At 34.4% G+C, this 22,228-nt stretch overlaps 2 protein-coding genes across 2 annotated transcripts; both read right to left on the bottom strand.

Moving 5' to 3' along the window:
* Positions 1 to 227: 227 nt before the first annotated feature.
* LOC123883233 lies at positions 228 to 8,100 on the bottom strand. The gene is made up of 4 exons (XM_045931973.1): positions 7,792 to 8,100; positions 6,178 to 6,388; positions 2,271 to 5,904; positions 228 to 2,179 (listed from the first exon to the last, which is right to left on the bottom strand). The coding sequence occupies exons 1-4, from the start codon at positions 7,948 to 7,950 to the stop codon at positions 1,069 to 1,071; spliced, it is 5,115 nt and encodes a 1,704-aa protein (XP_045787929.1). The 5' UTR covers positions 7,951 to 8,100; the 3' UTR covers positions 228 to 1,068.
* Positions 8,101 to 13,428: 5,328 nt separating this feature from the next.
* On the bottom strand, positions 13,429 to 20,330 carry LOC123883234. The gene is made up of 4 exons (XM_045931974.1): positions 19,943 to 20,330; positions 18,757 to 18,967; positions 14,843 to 18,470; positions 13,429 to 14,751 (listed from the first exon to the last, which is right to left on the bottom strand). The coding sequence occupies exons 1-4, from the start codon at positions 20,099 to 20,101 to the stop codon at positions 13,641 to 13,643; spliced, it is 5,109 nt and encodes a 1,702-aa protein (XP_045787930.1). The 5' UTR covers positions 20,102 to 20,330; the 3' UTR covers positions 13,429 to 13,640.
* Positions 20,331 to 22,228: the final 1,898 nt, after the last annotated feature.

Here is a 22,228-nt window from a genome sequence, read left to right as displayed (position 1 = left end):
GGTTTGACTGATACCAAACCCACACCCATATTATCGGGTGTCACCCGAACCCAAACCCAAACCCAGTCAAATCGGGTTTCGCCCGTTGACTTGGGTTTGGATTCGGGTGAGTCTCTCGGGTTTGGTTTTTTTGCCATCCCTACCTTAAAGGTGAATAAGTGGAGTGTCCGGGATTCGTTCGAATCCATATAAATTACGATGTTCCTATCAACTGAAATAATGTATTCTTTTTTTTTTTTTTTTGACGAAGTTAAGGTATTCTTTTTCCACTATTAGTTTATTTCGTTGATTACACTCCAAAAATTTGCTTAAATTAGAGTATAAAACCTCTTGTCCGTTATTAGTTATTTGAGACAAATTTTATTTTCAATACTGAAAAAATATGTCGCTCATAATTCTATTTAAAAAAACCAAACATGAAAAACTTGTATAATTCTGTTTTTAATCATAAAAAATATAGTGTTTAAGGTTCGAATGATATTTATCTGAAAATTTAAAATTTACAACCATAAAAGAGTAGAAGACATAAGAAAATGATCAGTCACTGTCAAAAAAAGAAAATTATCAGTCAATGATATTTTTCACCATCTTCATACATCTCTGCAGGTTATTTGTTTATAAAAAACCAAAACTATTAATTTTCCATTTCTTCTATAAAATCAAGTGTCTCATTTTTCATAACTATCTAATACTAAATGTAACACAATCTATCTTATATGCATTATAACATTAATTAATGAATAGGAACTACCTAGTTAATTAGTTGAAGGCACATACATTAGTCCAAAAAGAGGACTTCAGTAATAACAGTTGTTTTAAGAACAGAAACCAAAAGAAAATAATAAAACATAACAGTTGTTTTAAGAGTACTTCAGTAATAACAAAAGTAAACCAATGTAAGATATTGTCGACAGATACTTATAAGAAATTCAGTGATAACAATAATAACAAAAGTGTCTTAACATAGACTCACAAAACACTGAAAAGAGAACATAGTTACGAGAACGAGAAAACTTAAACATTCCGTAAAGAGACAGACATAGTAACAAGTAAACCTATGCAGAATCCTTAGTCAGAAGGGAAGGCAGAACTGAGGAGCTTCTCATCCTCGCAGAAAATCTGTAAATTCTTCGACTCCATCAGAAAATCAATATCTTCATTCGTGAACTTCAGCACAAAACCCAATGTGATTAACTCAGAAAGAGCAGGAACAAAATCATGATTCTCACACAAAACACCTTCAGATATCGTCTCAGAGAAATATGTCGCATACTTCAGTGCATTTTTCTGAGGCTCATCCATCTTCTGGAAGAAAAACTTGGAACTTTGCTTTTCCCAGCGCACCATTTTGTCATATTTCTTTGTAATGATGCACCCTGATGACAGTGATAAACTATAGCTTAGCGAGACCGGCTCCAATGTTTCAAGGAAACTCAGGTTGAGTAGACCTTGAACAGCTTCATGCCTCTTTTCTGGTTCCATTTTCAGGCTAGAACAAGCAAGGAAACCAAGAATGAGCTTAACCAAACCTTTTAAGTTGAAAATATTGCTATGATCAATTTGCACCAGTTCAACAGCATTATCATTAGCTACAGATGACTCTACTTTGCATAGTGATTCAGATATATTGCGAGCACCGATCTTTCTGTAGATGTCGTATATCTTGGAAATGGACAATGGACCAAAATTCTGCTGAGGATACCACACAAAAATCTTCTCCTGCTCAAAAAGCTTCTTCAAGTGAAGGTTATCAGGAATAAACACATTTTCTTTAGCCAACAGAAATATTTCATTGCTGCCTGTTGTTACAGGAAGCTTGATCAGCCTCTCAGAAAGTTTCTTCTCTGTATTTGTGCTGAAGTGTTTCATGATAAACATCCAGAATTTCGAGCACTTGTCATATGACAATTCTTCCGATGATCTCTCCCAATCATTCCAAACATTAACATAATCATCAAGTGAGGGCTTACTCCTGACTTCCATGGCAAAGGTAAAGAAGGGAAGAATCTTCCTATCATAGATATCTTCAAGAACATAAAATTTTAAACTAAAAAGCTTATCCGGGTCATGTATGATGCACTCCTCAGAGTTGACCCACTTTCCACCATCAGTTCCATTCGGAATCCAAATTTTCTTGTCAGCTTTCTCCTCTGGTTTCCAATTGTATCCGGACAAGTACCTATATATTATCAAAGTCAGAATGAGTTTAAAGATGACTAGCAAGAAAGAAACGTAAAGAGAAAAATCATATAGTTGTATAAATTAAGTACCTATAAATTTTCAGAATATTATCAGTGTTAGAGAGAGAGTGAAGGTGACTGGCAAGCAAGGCACACCCATTCTCTAGGTCAACAGTGATTCCTATCGCTTTGAGAGTTTTCTGGAAAGATGACATTTTAGGTCCATAAAAATTTTCATCAATAAAAGGTCCATTAGTTGGATTAAAGAAAGAACTCCACTTGGAATCAAACAACAAACACATCTCAGGAGGCCTATAACCAGCATGTGTCTTTAACCAATTTCTGGACAATCTCTTTCTGAAGTCATCATCGATTGAAATCTTATGCTCTTGCAATAGACTTTGAATGCATTCCATTAAAGAAAACACACTTTCAGGACTAATAGTTGAGGGATCTGAAGGAAAACTCAGACATTCCGGCACAAACCTCATTCCATTTTTCAGTTCAGTTACAACACCAATGTTGTTCAACTCTTCTTTGTATCCATGTATTGCAGTACCATAAAATTTGTCACTGTCGTCAATGAAAGGGAGATAAGTAATTGAAGATATAGATTTCCACTCTGGACCATATAAAATGCACTTTCTTGGGCACGTATAACAACCAACCTTAGTATACAGCCACTTCTGATTATGTATAATGGTTGAGAAATCAGAAGGAAATTTATATACAGTTCCCTTAAGCTGCTTGCAACAAGAAAGAAAAGACATGACATTTTCTCGGTTAAATGTAGATTGTGATGACTTCTGTTTGAAAAGCGAACCAAATTTTTTGATAGCTTCACCAAAATCAACCACCACACCGATTTGCCTCAGTTCATTTTTGTAATCGAAAATCTTATGTCCATAGAATTTATGATCAATCACAGGAAGGCAATTGAATACCTCCAAAATGCAGCCCCACACTGGGTCATACAAGAAACATTCACTTGGAATTTTGAAACCCATGTTTGTCTTAAAGCAGCTTGCTCCCTTCAGTGAAGTTAAGAGTTTACTGGGGGCATTCAAGACTCTGATGCATTGCATTATCAAAAGAACAGCCTCAGCTGTTAAAGAGAACAAAGTTGAGGTAGATTTTAAATGCTGGATCACAATTTGATAATTTCCAGATAATCCAACTATCACACCTAGCAACTTGAGCTCCTCTTTGTAATTATTGATTTCCTCACCAAAATAAAATTGATCGATAAAAGGGATATTACTAATTTGGGAAGCAACGTTCCATTCGGAATCATTCAATACAGATCCATTAGGAGACCTAAGACCTCGAGTTGTCTTTAGCCAAGGTCCATCTTTGATGCTGATCACAAATTTGTCCACAGGGAGCAGACTTTTCCTGAGATATTGTATGAACTTAAGCATCAAAAGAACATGATTCTTACTTAAAGTAAAGGAAGACGCACGAGACATCAGTTCTCTTCCAATGAAATTGCATGCTTCTTCACAACTGGACATCACTCCAATTGTCTTCAACTCCTCTTCATACTTATTTATTTTAACACCATAGAAGCTCTCATCAATCAGAGGTATATCAACAAGAACGGAACCACTTTGCAAAATCTTCCCCAATGGTGAGCGAATTAAGAATGACTTCGAAGGAGGCCTGTATCCATTGACAGTAACTTTAAGCCAGCTGCCATCTTTTATACTTTTTAAAAACCTCTCTGGTAGGTGCTTTCCCTTATACTTTAGATTCCGGATCCAATCCAAAAGCAAGAAGGCATTGTCTTTGGTAAGCGGTGTATCTACCGCTGAAAACCCAGCATTTGGAGGAGATATATTTGGTATGTCAGAAGCTCCAACATGAGTTTTGAGGAAATCAATTAGCTTCCCGGAACTTGTATATTGGCCTGCATAAGATGATGAATTTAGGTACTCCTTTCCAAGCTCAACATAATTTTCATGTCTCCATGGATTGGAAACAATCAAATCTGCCCATTTGCTCACATTTGCAGGCACAAGAACTCCTTTTCTTTTATCTGTGACGCATCCGTAGTTGTCCACAAGTGGCATAGAGCTACATAGACAATCAACCTCCCGACTTGACAAATACCCTTTTGACAAAGAGTGGTATAGGAAATGAGCATAAGCAATGGCATGTTTGCTGTTATTTTTAACAGAACTGCAGAGGACATTTGCAAAATCATACACACTCAAATTAGTAACATAAACATCATTTGAAAGCCATTCCATCAAAGTCTGTTTCTGGGGGAAACGCAAAATAGCATTTTGTGTGCTTTCTGGCATAAAAAACCTGTTTGATGCACATGCAAATTCCTTATTCCAATTGATCAGCCAACAAGCATTAGACTGACTTGAGTCTGCTATTACCAATCGCTTGGAACCGGCATGCTGCTGTGTGCATTCATTAAGACTGAACGAGGATTGAGTTCCATCAAAAGCCACATATTTAATCATTGGAATGCTAGTTATGTTTGTGCCCTTAAATCTTGAAGACCAGTTTTTCGCAACAAACAGTAAAAGCCGAAGATAGAGATTTTCTGATACTCCATCCACAAGATTAGAACTCTGAATGCACTTTGCATACCAATTAACATTCACTGATTTCACCCCTAAAAAATTGAGTACTTGGTCATACTCACTTTTATCAAAAGATGAACTTAATATCTTCCTGCCATCATGAGAAGAAAGGTTAAGCAAGTGCACTCCTTCATCACGAGCTTTAGTCAAAATATTCCAGAATTCAGGCAGCAGCCTGTTAACTTCACCAGGCTTATAGAAGTGCTTCTGCTTTGTGTATGTTTCTATTGGAACAATACTTTCATCAACCAATTTTTCTTTGATCGTGTCCCTCACATAATTAAGCTTCTCAAATGGAGAACTTTCAATGGGAATAAACTTGAACATACGAACCAAACTGGATACTGGAGCCTGATCGGATCCTATGACAAGTGTTTTGAATGCATCCATAAAGGCTGAAGGAACACATTCAAGTATCCCTTGGTTCCATTTATTATCCAAGAGAATTGTTTCCCTTGATGAGGCAAGGACAAAATCGGCTTGAATAATGAAAGGAAAATTAGTGACCATCTCTGTAGGAAGAAATGCATAGACCCCTGGTGAGCTTTTTCCTCTATGAAGCCTCTCCTGATTAGGGAAGGCCAGTGTCACAGCCCATTCTTCCACATCCGTTCTCCTTTCAACCACATTTTCCGACCTGACGGGAAATTTTTGCTTCCACATGTAGTAGCTGCATTCCTTCTCAGCATCACTATTTTCCTCTGCAGAGAGGTGGAGTGTGTAAGACTCTGCATTCATGTTTTTCCTAGTCACAAAGTCAATCTCGCTTGAAATAGATACAGCAGTCACAGTGTTCTGCTTGGCATTCTCTTTAACTTCTCTGACAGAAAGATGTCTGATTTTGGTTAGAAACAAAAGGACTTCTGGATGAACGCTTGAGAGCTGCTGTTTAACGGGTTTGACCTTATCCGGCTTTAGAGGCAACACAATTGTTGTTGTGGGAAGGGAATCTTTACCATATATCTTCTTGATGTCCACAAGAGTTGGCTTCGCCTCAACCCATTCAGGAACTATATACCCAAGACTGCAATGTGGACAAGGTTTCTCATCAAACCTTATCTGATATCCATTGCTAAATATATAAGGCTGAGCAGTAACCAGAAACACACTCTTGAATCCAATTCCTGAAATTCAACAATGAATGAGATTCTGTTAAAGATTTGCATCATGATTTTCAATTTAGCAAGCATAACTTTATATGACTTGATTAACAACGATTTTCAAAATAAATTCAGATATGAAAATACAGAAATCATAAACTTGAATTCAATCAAACAATCAGTTATTAAAAATACCAAATAAAACATTTAATTCATCTTCAATAAAAGTAAATAAATTACCACAGGCCCTTCCACTTTAAGAAACATTTAAATATAAAGAATGGGATGTTAATTTACCTTTTTCGCCAATGTAACCACTGCTCCGATTGCCTTTTTTCGTTGATCGCCCAACACTGCAAATGGACTCGATGTTCTTTGGAGAGAAACCCTTTTCATTATTGAAAATAAGTAATGTAGCTGGAGCACCAGTTGCAGTAATGTCATCAGAAGTTACGACAAACTCCAATGCTGGCTTCACTCCTTCGTTGTAGTGATTATCTTCAGCATTCTGTTAAAGTTACCAATAAAAATTTGTGGAGATGAGTTTCAACTACTATAATTTGAAAAGAGAAATAGTATTTAACAAACAAAATTGTTGTCCAACACCAAATCTATATAAACAGATAGACTCTAGTCAGTGTTAGGCTCACTCCTTCATTTTGACTTATATATTACAATTTTTTTTTCAGTCACATCAGCAACTCTAGTGAGTGTCTTTTTACAAAGAGCCTAATATATGCTGTTTTGAACCCATACCCCATCTTATCAAATGTTAATGTAGTATTTTACTATCTGAGTTGTATTTACTGGACCTAAGAGTGTATTTTTATACAGCATGCATGATACATGTTAGGTTTTTTATGTTGAAATAACATCCTCATTTAAAAATATGATATGATTGTATAGATATAGGAATAATGATAGTGATATAACTCAATATAGAAAATCACTTCTTTACATGTGATGGAAAAAGATTATATGTTGTAACTGCATTAACATTGTAATCATTCCTGGTCTGATAAAAAATGAAGGGCTAGATTTAAACTGTGTTCAATCTACATTGATCAATCAGGACCGTCTGATTACTTTTGGACGTCCGAGACGGTTTACTGTGTTTAACTACAGTGAAGCAATTACAGAAAATCGCATTCCGATCTCAATCATGCGTAAGGTGTACGCAGGTTGGGTTAGGTCGGATTTGTCCTAATACGTTACCAAACCCGTTCAATATTCATTGGGTTAGGTTCATCAACAAATCCGCACTTTTACTATTAAATCCGAACCGAACGAACCTGGTTATTAAGGGGTTGGGTTCGCGCGTTGTTCATAAAATTAAAAATATTTTTTAATAGAAAAAAATACATTTTTCTAAAAAACTTCTACAAAATCTATAATACAATTTAACGCAATTGTGAGTTGTGACACAATTCTAGCACTTAAATTGAATAAAACACACTCATTCAACTTCAAATAAAAATTCATCCATAATCATAACACTTAATAAAATAAATAAGAGTAGCAAATTCCCACACAACATATAATTTCCATGACCGGGTTGGATACACGGGTAGACGGGTTAAAAAACTCAAATCCATACCGAACTGATTACTTGTGGGTACGGTGGGTTGGGCCGGGTTCTACCTACAAATGGACGGGTTTGAGGTGGATTGGGTTGGCGGGTTCGCGGAATGACCCGCACCCCTAATGCATTGTATCAAAACTTTAAAACAAAATAATGAAAGAAAAAAATTAGAAAAATAAGCATGGTCATAATATGTGTAACTTAACAACATATACCAAGTAACCAAAAACAATGAAATAAAAAATTTACAACATTGATTTTATTTATTCATAGATATGCATGATCAATGATTATACTAACAAAGAAAAGAGGTGAAACAGAAAATGTACCTGAATGAGTTCCATGAGGAAATGAACATCTTTTGCATAAAGTTCAGCAGAGAGATTCCTGACAGCATGATGAAGATCTTCAGTCAAAGGATTTGGATTCCCTCCAATAGAGAACTTTGTTCTTCTTATCTCTTCAACGTGTTCTTTTGGAGTAGCCATTGATGATATTCTTCTGTAATGAAGTAAGCAGTGAAAAATGAAAATGTTTGTTGAAGAGAAAAAGCAGAGGTGAAGAGTCCTTCTAGGAGAAGTAAGGTTTATAGATTATATTTTTTGGAAAAGAAAAGTTATAATAAAGTTAGTTAATTGCTTATTGGATATAAGAACTTTAATTATTGGGAAATGTACGTTAAAGAAAGAGTACTACTCCCTCCGTCCCAAAAAGAATGACCCAGTTGACCGAAACACGCATGTCAATGCATAACTTTGGCGACTAATATCTTTAATTGTATAATAGTAAAAATTATAAAAAATTGATATTTTGAAAATACTCATCGAGACGAATCTAACAACATCTTATATGTTAATATTTATTTTTATTTATTAGTAGAAAAATATGGTCAAAACAATATATATGAATAGTGCATATATTCAAAATGGGTCATTCTTTTTGGGACGGAGGGAGTAGTAGACACTAGTGTGGTGTGGTGACTGTCTTTCCAAATTTCCAACAAAATTCCTTTCAATTTCCAACGGGTTTTCCATTGCCAAAAATGGGCTTATGTTCAGTTTGGCTAGCACAATCTAATATTCTAGTCGATAATTTCTTTTAAAAATTAGTTTTATTTTAGCAGAAATAATTTGTTTTTTTTTAAGAAAAATATTAAACGGTGTCTCAACGGAACTAGTTATAAGAAAATAGAGTTTTCATGGCGGAAAAAGTCGTTAGCACATTTATAAAGTTGCTGCAAAAGAGTTTTACACCAACAACCAAAAAGTCGCTACAGGTTGTTGCGATAAATTCCGTTGCAAAAAGTTTTGCAACGAAATTTAATATTGTTGTCGTTTGTAATTTTGCCGACTACAATATTTGTTGCCATTTTTACAAGATTTTGTTGGGATAAGTTAATATTTTTGCTAAGTCTTTATCATAATACATACAAGATTGAAAAAATGGACATAAAAGATTAGAAAACTAAGAAACTAAGAAAGAAAAGGATTGACCCTTACTTGAACTTTTGGAGATTCTCCAACTGAAAAGGAATGACTACAAGCAAAACAAGGATGAGTATTAAGGAGAAAACTAAAATGGTTTTAGATACTGGCAGTTTCCACCTCAAATTATATATAACTCATGTTATTTTTTTTAATAGAAAAATCTAACCTATCACAAGCAAATTAATTAACTATAAAACGTGGGCATTTTCAATAAGTCATGGCTATGAACGTGTGAAAACTATGTGCTTTTTTTTTTGCTAATATCTCACTACTTTTTTTTTGGCGAAACTAATAATATCCCACTACTATCAAATTTGTCTCCAACATTTTAATATACAGCGCTGCTATATACAGCGAAGGAAACCTTCGTGAATTCCACGAACTGCTGTGGTCCCACCATTTTTAATTTACTAAAAAAAAAAAATTGTATCGTGTGTGCCGATTTGCCGCATAAGAGCGCTAACTGTTCCTCTATAACCTAAAACAAACATATATACTTTATAGGATAGGATTAACAAGACCACCGTTTAAGCATATGCGGTTATACCTCTGTGGCTCTGTATTTTTATCGGTCTTGTGATAATAGAGCAAAACACCATCGTGAAGTTGTGAACATACAAGAAAACTACTTGATTCAAAAAGTGGTAACAAGTAACAACAAGTTCAACAAAAAAATTATATCAAGTAAGTTCACTCCCTTAAATTGGCTCATCACTCATGAAGTGAATAATTGGCCATTTTGAAGAGAAATTAGAAACTCTAGTATTCAAGAATCGGAGCCGTTTAGTTGCGGGTTTAAGCTTGGCATGGGGTCTGAAAAAAAATTTTGCACAATTTTAGAACTCCGGGGGTAGTCCTAGGTCCAATGAAGCTCTGGTCCGAATTCTGTCTTTTTGTGTGATCAATCTGTTGTTTCTGCTTGTTGTCTGCTGTTTGGCGTCAATTAGGCATGATACTATTTTTCCCTGTCCTCGTTGCTTTAACATGTTCTGATGTATTCTTTGAGTGATTGAGAGTTTCAATTCTCTTGTTTTGACAGTGGGGATATTCTCTCTAATCTTGTATCTTGTATTTTGTTGGCATATCTTATGCCTATTTATTATACCGTAATTCTCTTAGCCTTTTATGCATATCTTATTATTATACTGTAATTCCCTTAGATTTTGTTAGCAAATTTTAGAGAGCAAGTTTAATTTGGAAGAAGAATAAGAGCAAATTTCAGAGAGGAGAAAGAACTTGTTGTTGGCGGTGAAACTTGGAAGAGATGAAAAAGGATGAGAGAGAAGAGATAAATTGAATTAATTAAAATGAATAAATAAATGTGAGTGGGTCCGATATAGATTTGCCAACTCATTCGCTGTACATTCGTGGAAATCAGTTCGCTGAAACTAGCATTTTCCTTAAAGGAAAGGAAAATGCTAGTTTCAGCGAACTGATTTCCACGAATGTACAGCGAATGAGTTGGCAAATCTATATCGGACCCACTCACATTTATTTATTCATTTTAATTAATTCAATTTATCTCTTCTCTCTCATCCTTTTTCATCTCTTCCAAGTTTCACCGCCAACAACAAGTTCTTTCTCCTCTCTGAAATTTGCTCTTATTCTTCTTCCAAATTAAACTTGCTCTCTAAAATTTGCTAACAAAATCTAAGGGAATTACAGTATAATAATAAGATATGCATAAAAGGCTAAGAGAATTACGGTATAATAAATAGGCATAAGATATGCCAACAAAATACAAGATACAAGATTAGAGAGAATATCCCCACTGTCAAAACAAGAGAATTGAAACTCTCAATCACTCAAAGAATACATCAGAACATGTTAAAGCAACGAGGACAGGGAAAAATAGTATCATGCCTAATTGACGCCAAACAGCAGACAACAAGCAGAAACAACAGATTGATCACACAAAAAGACAGAATTCGGACCAGAGCTTCATTGGACCTAGGACTACCCCCGGAGTTCTAAAATTGTGCAAAATTTTTTTTCAGACCCCATGCCAAGCTTAAACCCGCAACTAAACGGCTCCGATTCTTGAATACTAGAGTTTCTAATTTCTCTTCAAAATGGCCAATTATTCACTTCATGAGTGATGAGCCAATTTAAGGGAGTGAACTTACTTGATATAATTTTTTTGTTGAACTTGTTGTTACTTGTTACCACTTTTTGAATCAAGTAGTTTTCTTGTATGTTCACAACTTCACGATGGTGTTTTGCTCTATTATCACAAGACCGATAAAAATACAGAGCCACAGAGGTATAACCGCATATGCTTAAACGGTGGTCTTGTTAATCCTATCCTATAAAGTATATATGTTTGTTTTAGGTTATAGAGGAACAGTTAGCGCTCTTATGCGGCAAATCGGCACACACGATACAATTTTTTTTTTTTAGTAAATTAAAAATGGTGGGACCACAGCAGTTCGTGGAATTCACGAAGGTTTCCTTCGCTGTATATAGCAGCGCTGTTCCTTTAATATATGGGCATGTCCAGTGAAACCACTTGTCAAAAAAATTAAACCAACCATGCATAAAAAAATGCTAATGAGACCTTAGTACAAGTAGTATAAGTGATCATTTTTTTTTGGAGATAAATACGTACATTTTATTTATGAGTTTATACCTTCTAAAAGTTTTAGTTTCTTTTTTTTTCTTTCTTATCTACTCTTTTTACAACATATTTATTTATTTTATAGGATTTAATTGATATGCACTGACGGTGTAAAATAATTTTACACAGTCAACCAATATCAACCATGTTTTCCGTCACAACACCCTACTTTCTTTATATGACATGGCAAAGTAATGGTTGTTTATTGGACGATGGTGTAAAACTATTTTACACCGCCAATGCATATCAATTAAACTCTTATTTTATAATAAAACAAATTTTTTTATTTATTCACTTATATATTAATTAGTAATCTATACCTATATAAAGAGGATACAAAAAATTTTGGTGCGGACTTTTCATAATTAATTTTTTTTTTTTAATTCACTTGTTCTGTTTTTAACTTTGTTAGCAGTTCTTTTCCTCTTTTTTTGAGGGATTGACCTTGGCAGTTGGACCTTTATATTTTGCAGCAATATATTAATTTTTACACCCCCACTTTTACTAATACTGTTACCTCATAAAAAAAATTTGAGGCCTTCAGAGCTTGTTGCACTTGCTTCTGGGCCGGGCCTGATTAATGCATTGTTTGGTAAGTCCAATAAGCTGACTTATAGTTTATTGAACTAGCTTATAAGCTTGTCTAATAAAAAAAATGTTTGGTAACGAGTTTCTCTAACCAATTTATAGCGTTTTTTGAGATTCTATATTTCAAATAGCGTGTGAGCTTATAGCTTATAGATTTTTAAATTTTTCCCATTTTTACCCATATTATTTTTTATTTATTATTTCTTTATTTTTTTTAAAAAATATAATAACTACCCATTAACCATATTCATTAACCATATACTTTTATGTCATTTTGTAATTACAACAACTAAATTTGTCAAACACTTTTATTTTATTCTACTAACTTTTCAGCTATAAGCTACCAGCCATCAACTATAAGCTACATTTTCAGTATATATCGACCGAATTTTATTCAAGTTGGTTGCATTTTTTTATTAAAAAAAAATAACGGTTTTATTTCAAGTGCAAAAGAGGCACTATCTTCGCTAAACTTTTTTGGATGGCAAAACCAATCCTTCTAAAAACCACATTCATTGACCTAGGAGTCACAATATTACTATGTCTTTTGGACTCTCTGCTTATACAAAAAAAAAAAAAAACTTTTGGACTCTCCCAAGGAGATCCACAGCCTCTAGTGCGGAAGCCAAAGTGTCGAAATCAAATGGGATAAAAACATATTTATTGTCGGAGCACGCTTTCTCGTGTTTTGCCACTTTGTTGTAAGCGACTTTCAGGGCTGCCTGTCCAACGATAAATTCTCCAATCTCCAGTCTCACAAGCGGAAAAACTCCGATCAAATCTACCCACACATACCTCCTACCCATCCATTCTAAATTAATGCAAAATTTTATGGGTTTCTCAACATCTTAATAATGAGTTTTTTTCCTTGAGAATTGCTTCTTTTTTTTTTCCCTTCTCTCCCCTATTAACTAGGGAACTGTGATATGGTTCCAAAAGCAAAACAGAAAAAAGGCAGGAGTCCTCTTCTCCTCGCAATACCCTTTTCATCTTCTCCCTTTCAATTTCCCATAAAATACTGCATTAATTGTTCCTTACGGTGTGCAATATTCCCCAGGTTAGAAAAATTCATTAATCCAAAAACAGGACTACTACTATGATTGTGATATAAACCAGTTGAAAACAAGTTTTAATATAGGATTAGAAAAATATTCACAGCTAACTAATTTGAAATCCTTAAATTTGAAACCATTTACTTTTCACTTTTCAGGTTACAATTGAAATTTCAGATAATCAAAGAACAGAAACCAAAAGAAAATAATAAAACATAACAGTTGTTTTAAGAGTACTTCAGTAATAACAAAGGTAAACCAATGCAAGATATTGTTGACAGATAGTTATAAGAAATTCAGTGACACAATAATAACGTAAGTGTCTTAACATAGACTCACAAAACAATGAAAAGAGAACATAGGTACGAGAACGAGAAAACTTAAACATTCCGTAAAGAGACAGACATAGTAACAAGTAAACCTATGCAGAATCCTTAGTCAGAAGGGAAGGCAGAACTGAGGAGCTTCTCATCCTCGCAGAAAATCTGTAAATTCTTCGACTCCATCAAAAAATCAATATCTTCATTCTTGAACTTCAGCACAAATCCCAATGTGATCAATTCAGAAAGAGCAGCAACAAAATCATGATTCTCACACAAAACACCTTCAGATATCGTCTCAGAGAAATATGTCGCATACTTCAGTGCATTTTTCTGAGGCTCATCCATCTTCTGGATGAAAAACTTGGAACTTTGCTTTTCCCAGCGCACCATTTTGTCATATTTCTTTGTAATGATGCACCCTGATGACAATGATAACCTATAGCTTACCGAGACCGGCTCCAATGTTTCAAGGAAACTGAGGTTGAGAAGACCTTGAACAGCTTCATGCCTCTTTTCTGGTTCCATTTTCAGGCTAGAACAAGCAAGGAAACCAAGAATGAGCTTAACCAAACCTTTTAAGTTGAAAATATTGCTATGATCAATTTCCACCAGTTCGACAGCATTATCACTAGCTACAGATGACTCTACTTTGCATAGTGATTCAGATATATTGCGAGCACCGATCTTTCTGTAGATGTCGTATATCTTGGAAATGGACAATGGACAAAAATTCTGCTGAGGATACCACACAAATATCTTCTCCTGCTCAAAAAGCTTCTTCAAGTGAAGGTTATCAGGAATAAACACATCTTCTTTAGCCAACAGAAATATTTCATTGCTGCCTGTTGTTACAGGAAGCTTGATCAGCCTCTCAGAAAGTTTCTTCTCTGTATCTGTGCTGAAGTGTTTCATGATAAACATCCAGAATTTCGAACACTTGTCATATGACAATTCGTCCGATGATCTCTCCCAATCATTCCAAACATCAACATAATCATCAAGTGAGGGCTTACTCCTGACATCCATGGCAATGGTAAAGAAGGGAAGAATCTTCCTATCATAGATATCTTCAAGAACATAAAATTTTAAACTAAAAAGCTTATCCGGGTCATGTATGATGCACTCCTCAGAGTTGACCCACTTTCCACCATCATTTCCATTCGGAATCCAAATTTTCTTGTCAGCTTTCTCCGCTGGTTTCCAATTGTATCCGGACAAGTACCTATATATTATCAAAGTCAGAATGAGTTTAAAGATAACTAGCAAGAAAGAAATGTAAAGAGAAAAATCATATAGTTGTATAAATTAAGTACCTATAAATTTTCAGAATATTATCAGTGTTAGAGAGAGAGTGAAGGTGACTGGCAAGCAAGGCACACCCATTCTCTAGGTCAACAGTGATTCCTATCGCTTTGAGAGTTTTCTGGAAAGATGACATTTTAGGTCCATAAAAATTTTCATCAATAAAAGGTCCATCAGTTGGATTAAAGAAAGAACTCCACTTGGAATCAAACAACAAACACATCTCAGGAGGCCTATAACCAGCATGTGTCTTTAACCAATTTCTGGACAATCTCTTTCTGAAGTCATCATCGATTGAAATCTTATGCTCTTGCAATAGACTTTGGATGCATTCCAGTAAAGAAAACACACTTTCAGGACTAATGGTGGAGGGATCTGAAGGAAAACTCAGACATTCTGGCACAAACCTCATTCCATTTTTGAATTCAGTAACAACACCAAGGGTCTTCAGCTCTTCCTTGTATCCATGTATTGCTGGACCATAAAATTTGTCACTGTCGTCAATGAAAGGGAGACAGGTAATTGAAGATACAAATTTCCATTCCGGACCATATAAAATACACTTTCTTGGGTATGTATGACAACCAAGCTTGGTATACAGCCACTTCTGATTAAGTATAATGGTTGAGAAATCAGAAGGAAATATATACTCAGTTCCTTTCAGCAGCTTGCAGCAAGAAAGAAATGACATGACATTTTCTTTGTTCAATGAAGTTTTTGTCGCCGCCTTCTCTTTGAAGAGAGAAGCAAAGCTTTTGATAGCATCTCCAAAATCAACAACCACACCGATTTGCCTAAGTTCACCTTTGTAATCCAAAATCTTACTTCCATAAAATTCATGATCAATCACAGGAAAGCAATTGAATACATCCAAAATGCAGCCCCACACCTGGTCATACAAGAAACATTCACTTGGAATTTTGAAACCCATATTTGTCTTAAAGCAGCTTGCTCCCTTCAGTGAAGTTAAGAGTTTGCTAGGGGCATTCAATAATCTGATACAATGCATTAGCAAAACAACGGCCTCGGCTGTCAAATTTGAGGGCAGTTTTAGATGATCTATAACAATTTGGTAATTTCCAGATAATCCAACAATCACTCCAAGCAACTTGAGCTCCTCTTTGTAACTATATATTTCCTGACCAAAATAAGATTGATCAATGAAAGGGATATTACTTATTTGGGATGCAACTTGCCATCCGGAATCATTCAATACAGATCCCACAGGAGACCTAAAACCATGTGATGTCTTTAGCCAGCTTCCCTCCTTGATGCTGTCCACAAATTCATCCAAAGGGAGTAGACTTTTCCTGAGATATTGAATGAAGTTAAGCATCAAAAGAACATGATTCTTACTTAAAGTGAAGGAAGCTGCGCGAGACATGAGTTCTTTTCCAATGAATTTGCAAGCTTCCTCACAACTGGACATCACTCCAATTGTTTTCAACTCCTCCTTGTACTTGTTTATTCTATCCCCATAGAAACTCTCATCAATCAGAGGAATATCAACAAGAACAGAACCACTTTGCAATATTTTTCCCAATGGTGAACTAATTAAGAACGACTTTGAAGGAGGCCGGTATCCATTGACAGTAACTTTAAGCCAGCTGCCCTCTTTTATACTTCTTAAAAACCTCTCTGGTAGGTGCTCTCCCTTATACTTCAGATTCCGGATCCAATCCAAAAGTAAGAAGGCATTGTCTTTGGTTAGCGGTGTATCTACCGCTGAAAACCCAGCATTTGGAGGAGATATATGTGGTATGTCAGAAGCTCCAACATGAGTTTTGAGGAAATCAATTAGCTTCCCGGAACTTGTATATTCGCCTGCATAAGATGATGAATTTAGGTACTCCTTTCCAAGCTCAACATAATTTTCATGTCTCCATGGATTGGAAACAATCAAATCTGCCCATTTGCTCACATTTGCAGGCACAAGAACTCCTTTTCTTTTATCTGTGATGCATCCATAGTTGTCCACAAGTGGCATAGAGCTACATAGGCAATCAACCTCCCGGCTTGACAAATACCCTTTTAAAAATGAGTGGTATAAGAAATGAGCATAAGCAATGGCATGTTTGCTGTTATTTTTAACAGAACTGCAGAGGACATTTGCAAAATCATACACACTCAAATTAGTAACATAAACATCCTGTGAAAGCCATTCCATCAAAGTCTGTTTCTGGGCCAAACGCAAGATAGCTTTTTGTGTGCTTTCTGGCATAAAAAACCTGTTTGACACACATGCAAATTCCTTGTTCCAATTGATCAGCCAACAAGCATTAGACTGACTTGAGTCTGCTATTACTACTCGCTTGGAACCAGCATGCTGCTGTGTGCATTCATTAAGACTGAACGAGGATTGACTTCCATCAAAAGCCACATATTTAATCATTGGAATGCTAGTTATGTTTGTGTCCTCAAATCTTGAAGACCAGTTTTTTGCAACAAAAAGTAAAAGCTGAAGATAGAGATCTTCTGATACTCCATCCACAAGATTAGAACTCTGGATGCACTTTGCATACCAATCAACATTCACTGATTTCACCCCTAAAAAATTGAGTACTAGATCATACTCGCTTTTATCAAAAGCTGAGCTTAATATCTTCCTGCCATCATGAGAAGAAAGGTTAAGCAAGTGCACTCCTTCATCACGAGCTTTTGTCAAAATATTCCAGAATTCAGGCAGTAGCCTGCTAACTTCACCAGGCATATAGAAGTGCTTCTGCTCGGTGTATGTTTCAATCGGGACAATATTTTCATCAACCAATTTGGCTTTGATTTTGTCCCTGACATAATTAAACTTCTCAAACGGAGAACTTTCTATGGGAAGGAACTTGAACATACGAACCAAACTGGATACTGGAGCTTCACCTGATCCTATGACAAGTGTTTTGAATGAATCCATAAAGGCTGAAGGAACACATTCAAGTATCCCTTGGTTCCATTTATTATCCAAGAGAATTGTCTCCCTTGATGAGGCAAGGACAAAATCAGCTTGAATAATGAATGGAAAGTTGGTTACCATCTCTGTAGGAAGAAAAGCATAGACCCCTGGTGAGCTTTTGCCTCTATGAAGCCTCTCTTGATTAGGGAAGGCCAGTGTCACAACCCATTCTTCCACATCGGTTCTCCTTTCAACCACATTTTCCGACCTTACTGGAAACTTTTGCTTCCACATGTAGTAGCTGCATTCCTTCTCAGCATCACTATTTTCTTCCGCCGAGAGATGGAGTGTGTAAGACTCAGCATTCATGTTTTTCCTTGTCACAAAGTTAATCTCGCTTGAAATAGATACAGCAGTCACAGTGTTCTGTTTGGGATTCTCATTAACTTCTCTGACTGAAAGGTGTCTGATTTTAGTAAGAAACAAAAGCACTTCTGGATGAACGCTTGATAACTGCTGTTTAACAGGCTTGACCTTATCCGGCTTCAGAGGCAAGACAAATGTTGTAGTTGGAAGGGAATCTTTACCATATATCTTCTTGATGTCGACAAGTGTTGGCTTCTCTTCAACCCATTCAGGAACTACATACCCGAGACTGCAATGTGGACAAGGTTTCTCATCAAACCTTATCTGATATCCATTGCTAAATATGTAAGGCTGAGCAGTAACCAGAAACACACTCTTGAATCCAATTCCTGAAATTCAACCATAAGAGAGATTCTGTCAAAAATTTGCATCATGATCTTCAATTTGGCTACTCTAATGGATAATCATATTCCATAGTCAAGCATAACTTTATATGACTTGATTAACAAGGATTACCAAAATGAATTCTGATATGAAAATACACGAATAAAAATCGAATTCATTCAAACAATTCAGAAATTAAAATACCAAATAAAACACACCACAGGTCCTTGTTGACTCAGAAGTGCAAAACACTATGAAACATTTAAATATAAGAATGTGATGTTAATGTACCTTTCTCTCCTATGTAACCACTGCTCCTATTGCCTTTTTTCGTTGATCGTCCAACACTGCAAATGGACTCAATGTTCTTTGGAGAGAAACCCTTTTCATTATTGAAAATAAGTAATGTAGCTGGAGCACCAGTACCAGTAATGTCATCAGAAGTTACGACAAACTCCAACGTTGGCTTCACTCCTTCATTGTAGTGATTATCCTCAGCGTTCTGTTCAAGTTAACAATAAAACATTTGTGGAGATGAGTTTCAACCACTATAATTTGGAAAGAGAAATATTACTTAGCCAACAAAATTGGTGTCAAACACCAAATCTATATAAACAGTTAGACTCTAGTCAGTGTTGAAATAACATCCCTCATGATACATGTTTGGTTTTTGACGTTGAAATAACATCCCAGTTCTAGGGCCGGATACCAAGTTTAAAAAAAATAGTAATAATAATAGTGATATAAAAATATTAAAAATAAACTACTAGCTTTGATCTGGTAGGTAGGTGAGGGTTTGAGTAATATGCATTAGTTCATTGTAAACAAAAAGAAACAACCTAAATATAAAAATCACCCTTTACATGTCACTCAGGGTGAGTTTGTTTCAGCCTTAAAAAAAATCTCTATGATTCTTTTGGAGAGATTTTGAAGAAAATCTAAAACTACCTTCGGTTTGTTTATGATCATAAAAATCTATATCCTTCCATTGAGTTCACTTTGCACATGGTTTGTGATTTTAAAAAAAAAAGATTTTGAAAACAGCTTTTCATTTTAAGGGAAAAAATGATTTTTTGTACTAAAATATTTTTTTTTTAAGAAAATCTAAATATAAGATTCTCAAAGTAGTTTATGATAAAATAACTTATAAAAATACAATTTTTTTTATAAAATTGCATAAAACCTAATTTATATTGTATAAACTGTTTGCATAAGCTCAAAAATAAGCTACTCTAAGTAAAATAAAAAAAGTGATTTTTTTGAAAAAAAAAATAGATTTTTTTGGTAAAAAAAAATGGAACAAACGGGCCTCAATCATGGTCTTAAAAAGTTAAGTTCATAATGTGTAACTTAACAAACAACATATACCAAAAACATCCATGAAATTAAAAATTTACAACATTGATATTATTTATTCATAGATATGCATGATCATTGATTATACTAACAAAGAAAAAAGGTGAGACAGAAAATGTACTTGAATCAGTTCCATGAGGAAATGCACATCCTTTGCATAAAGTTCAGCAGATAAATTCCTGACAGCATGATGCAGATCTTCAGTCAAAGGATTAGGTTTCCCTCCAATAGAGAACTTTGTTGTTCTTATCTCTTCAACGTGTTCTTTTGGAGTAGCCATTGATGATGTTTTTCTGTAATGAAGTGGAAGTGAAAAATGAAAATGTGAGTTTTGAAGAGAAAAAGCAGACACAATGCAGAGGTGAAGAGTCCTTCTAGGAGAAGTAAGGTTTATAGATTATATTTTTTGGAAAAGAAAAGTTATAATAAAGTTACTTATTGCTTATTGGATACAAGAACTTTTAATAAAGAAAGAGTACTAGACACTAGTGTAGTGTGACTGTGAGACTGTCTTTCCAAATTTCCAACAAATTTCCTTTCAATTACCAACGGGTGGTTAATCAACTCAACTCAACTCAAACACCATCCATCAAGCTTCCTCCCATCTTAATTATAAGCAAATTTTACTTTTTAGATTCATTAAAAAATCAACGTATTTGACTTTAAGTAAGTTTAGATACATTGATATTCAAATAAATCTAAAAAATAGAATTTGCTTATAATTAAGGCCGAAGAGAGTAATAGATTATATGCAATTATTGCATTAACGTAGTAATTATTGTACATCATTTGATCAGAAACAAACGGTTAAGATTAAAATTGTGTAAAACAATTTTGAATATTTTCTCCGTATCATGATATAAGTCACTTTGACAGTTTTATGTATATTAAGAAATATAATTAATGTTGAAAAAATAAATTATGAGTTAATTTATATAATTGTCCTTCATTTATGATAAGGAAAAAATAAATTGAAGAATTGAAAGAAAATAAGTAATAAATAGTAAATGGTATAATAGGAAAAATAACATTACATGTTTTATCAATAATGTAAAACGACTTATAATTTGGTAGAAATTTTTTTAGCAAGGAGGGAGTAAATTACAGCTGATTGATCATCTTTTAATGGTTGAGATTGACTATTTGTGAAACTGTGTGGCAAACTTACGCTGAGTTTGGCTAGCACAATCTAGCTGATAGCTTATACAATACTTTTTTATTTTAAAATTAGTGTCATTGTACTTTTTTTTATTGTTAGTGTCATTTTACTTTTTTGAAAAAGCAGTATGCAGAAGTGAAGAGTCCTTCTTGGAGAAGTAAGGTTTTTACTATGATGAAAAAATATTCATACCACTAAATATTAGTGGATAAAATTTGCAAATATGAGGTGAATAATTTAATGGATATTCATGGATGAAATAAATAGATATTTTAAATACCCGATACTTGATGGATATGAATACGGATTTAATGGTATTCACGCCCGCGGATATCCATACCTGCTAAAAAATAAGAAAATTACTTAAATATCCTTAGTTATTAAATATAAAAGAGGCTTTTATATTCCGTACAACTTTATGATGAATTTTATTTTACTTAGAAATGTATCTATATTATTTTTTAAAAGAGAAATATATGGATATTAGATTAAGTTTTGGTAAAACGAAAAAAAAATGAATGTGGTGACATTTCTGTAAATTGAAAGGGAAATGCATGAATATTATTATGTGTTAATATTTTTTTTTACTACTTCTTTTAAGAAATTTTAGGTATAATTAGAAATTTTTTTTTTAAAAAATTATCATCCATGAATATCTATTAATATTCGCGGATACCTAAAAAACCGCGGATTACCCGCATAATAAATACCCGCATGAATATGAAGCGGATACGAATATCATATTTATCTAATAGAGTGGACACAGATATCATAATATCTGCGTCCATGGATATCGATTGATATCCCTAGTTTCTACCGTAAAAAGAAGATACTAGTCTTTCAAAAAAAGAAAGAGTTATTAGTTTTTGGAAAAGAATGATAATAAAGTTAGTTATTGCTCATCGGATATAAGAACTTTTTTTTTTTCTGAACCAATCGGATATAAGAACTTTAATTAATGGGAAATGTACGTTAAAGAAAGATTACTAGACACTAGTGTAGTGTGACAGTGAGACTGTCTTTCTAAATTTCCGACACATTTTCTTTCAATTTCCAACGGGTAATTGTCGTAGACCATCCAATTAGAAACAACCGGTTGAAATTAAAATTGTGTAAAACTACAGTATTTTGAATAAATTACAGCTAGTAGTATTTGATTATTTTTGGCTTAATTAATCTATTGGTCCCTTAAAGATATTTTAGGTTTCATAATAGTCCCTTAAAGAAAAAAAAGCTCGGATTGGTCCC

Source organism: Trifolium pratense, linkage group LG5 (assembly GCF_020283565.1).
Source record: "Trifolium pratense cultivar HEN17-A07 linkage group LG5, ARS_RC_1.1, whole genome shotgun sequence".
Lineage (NCBI taxonomy): Eukaryota > Viridiplantae > Streptophyta > Magnoliopsida > Fabales > Fabaceae > Trifolium > Trifolium pratense.
Note: the sequence above shows the minus strand (reverse complement) of the source record. Positions and strands in the feature narration are given on the sequence as shown.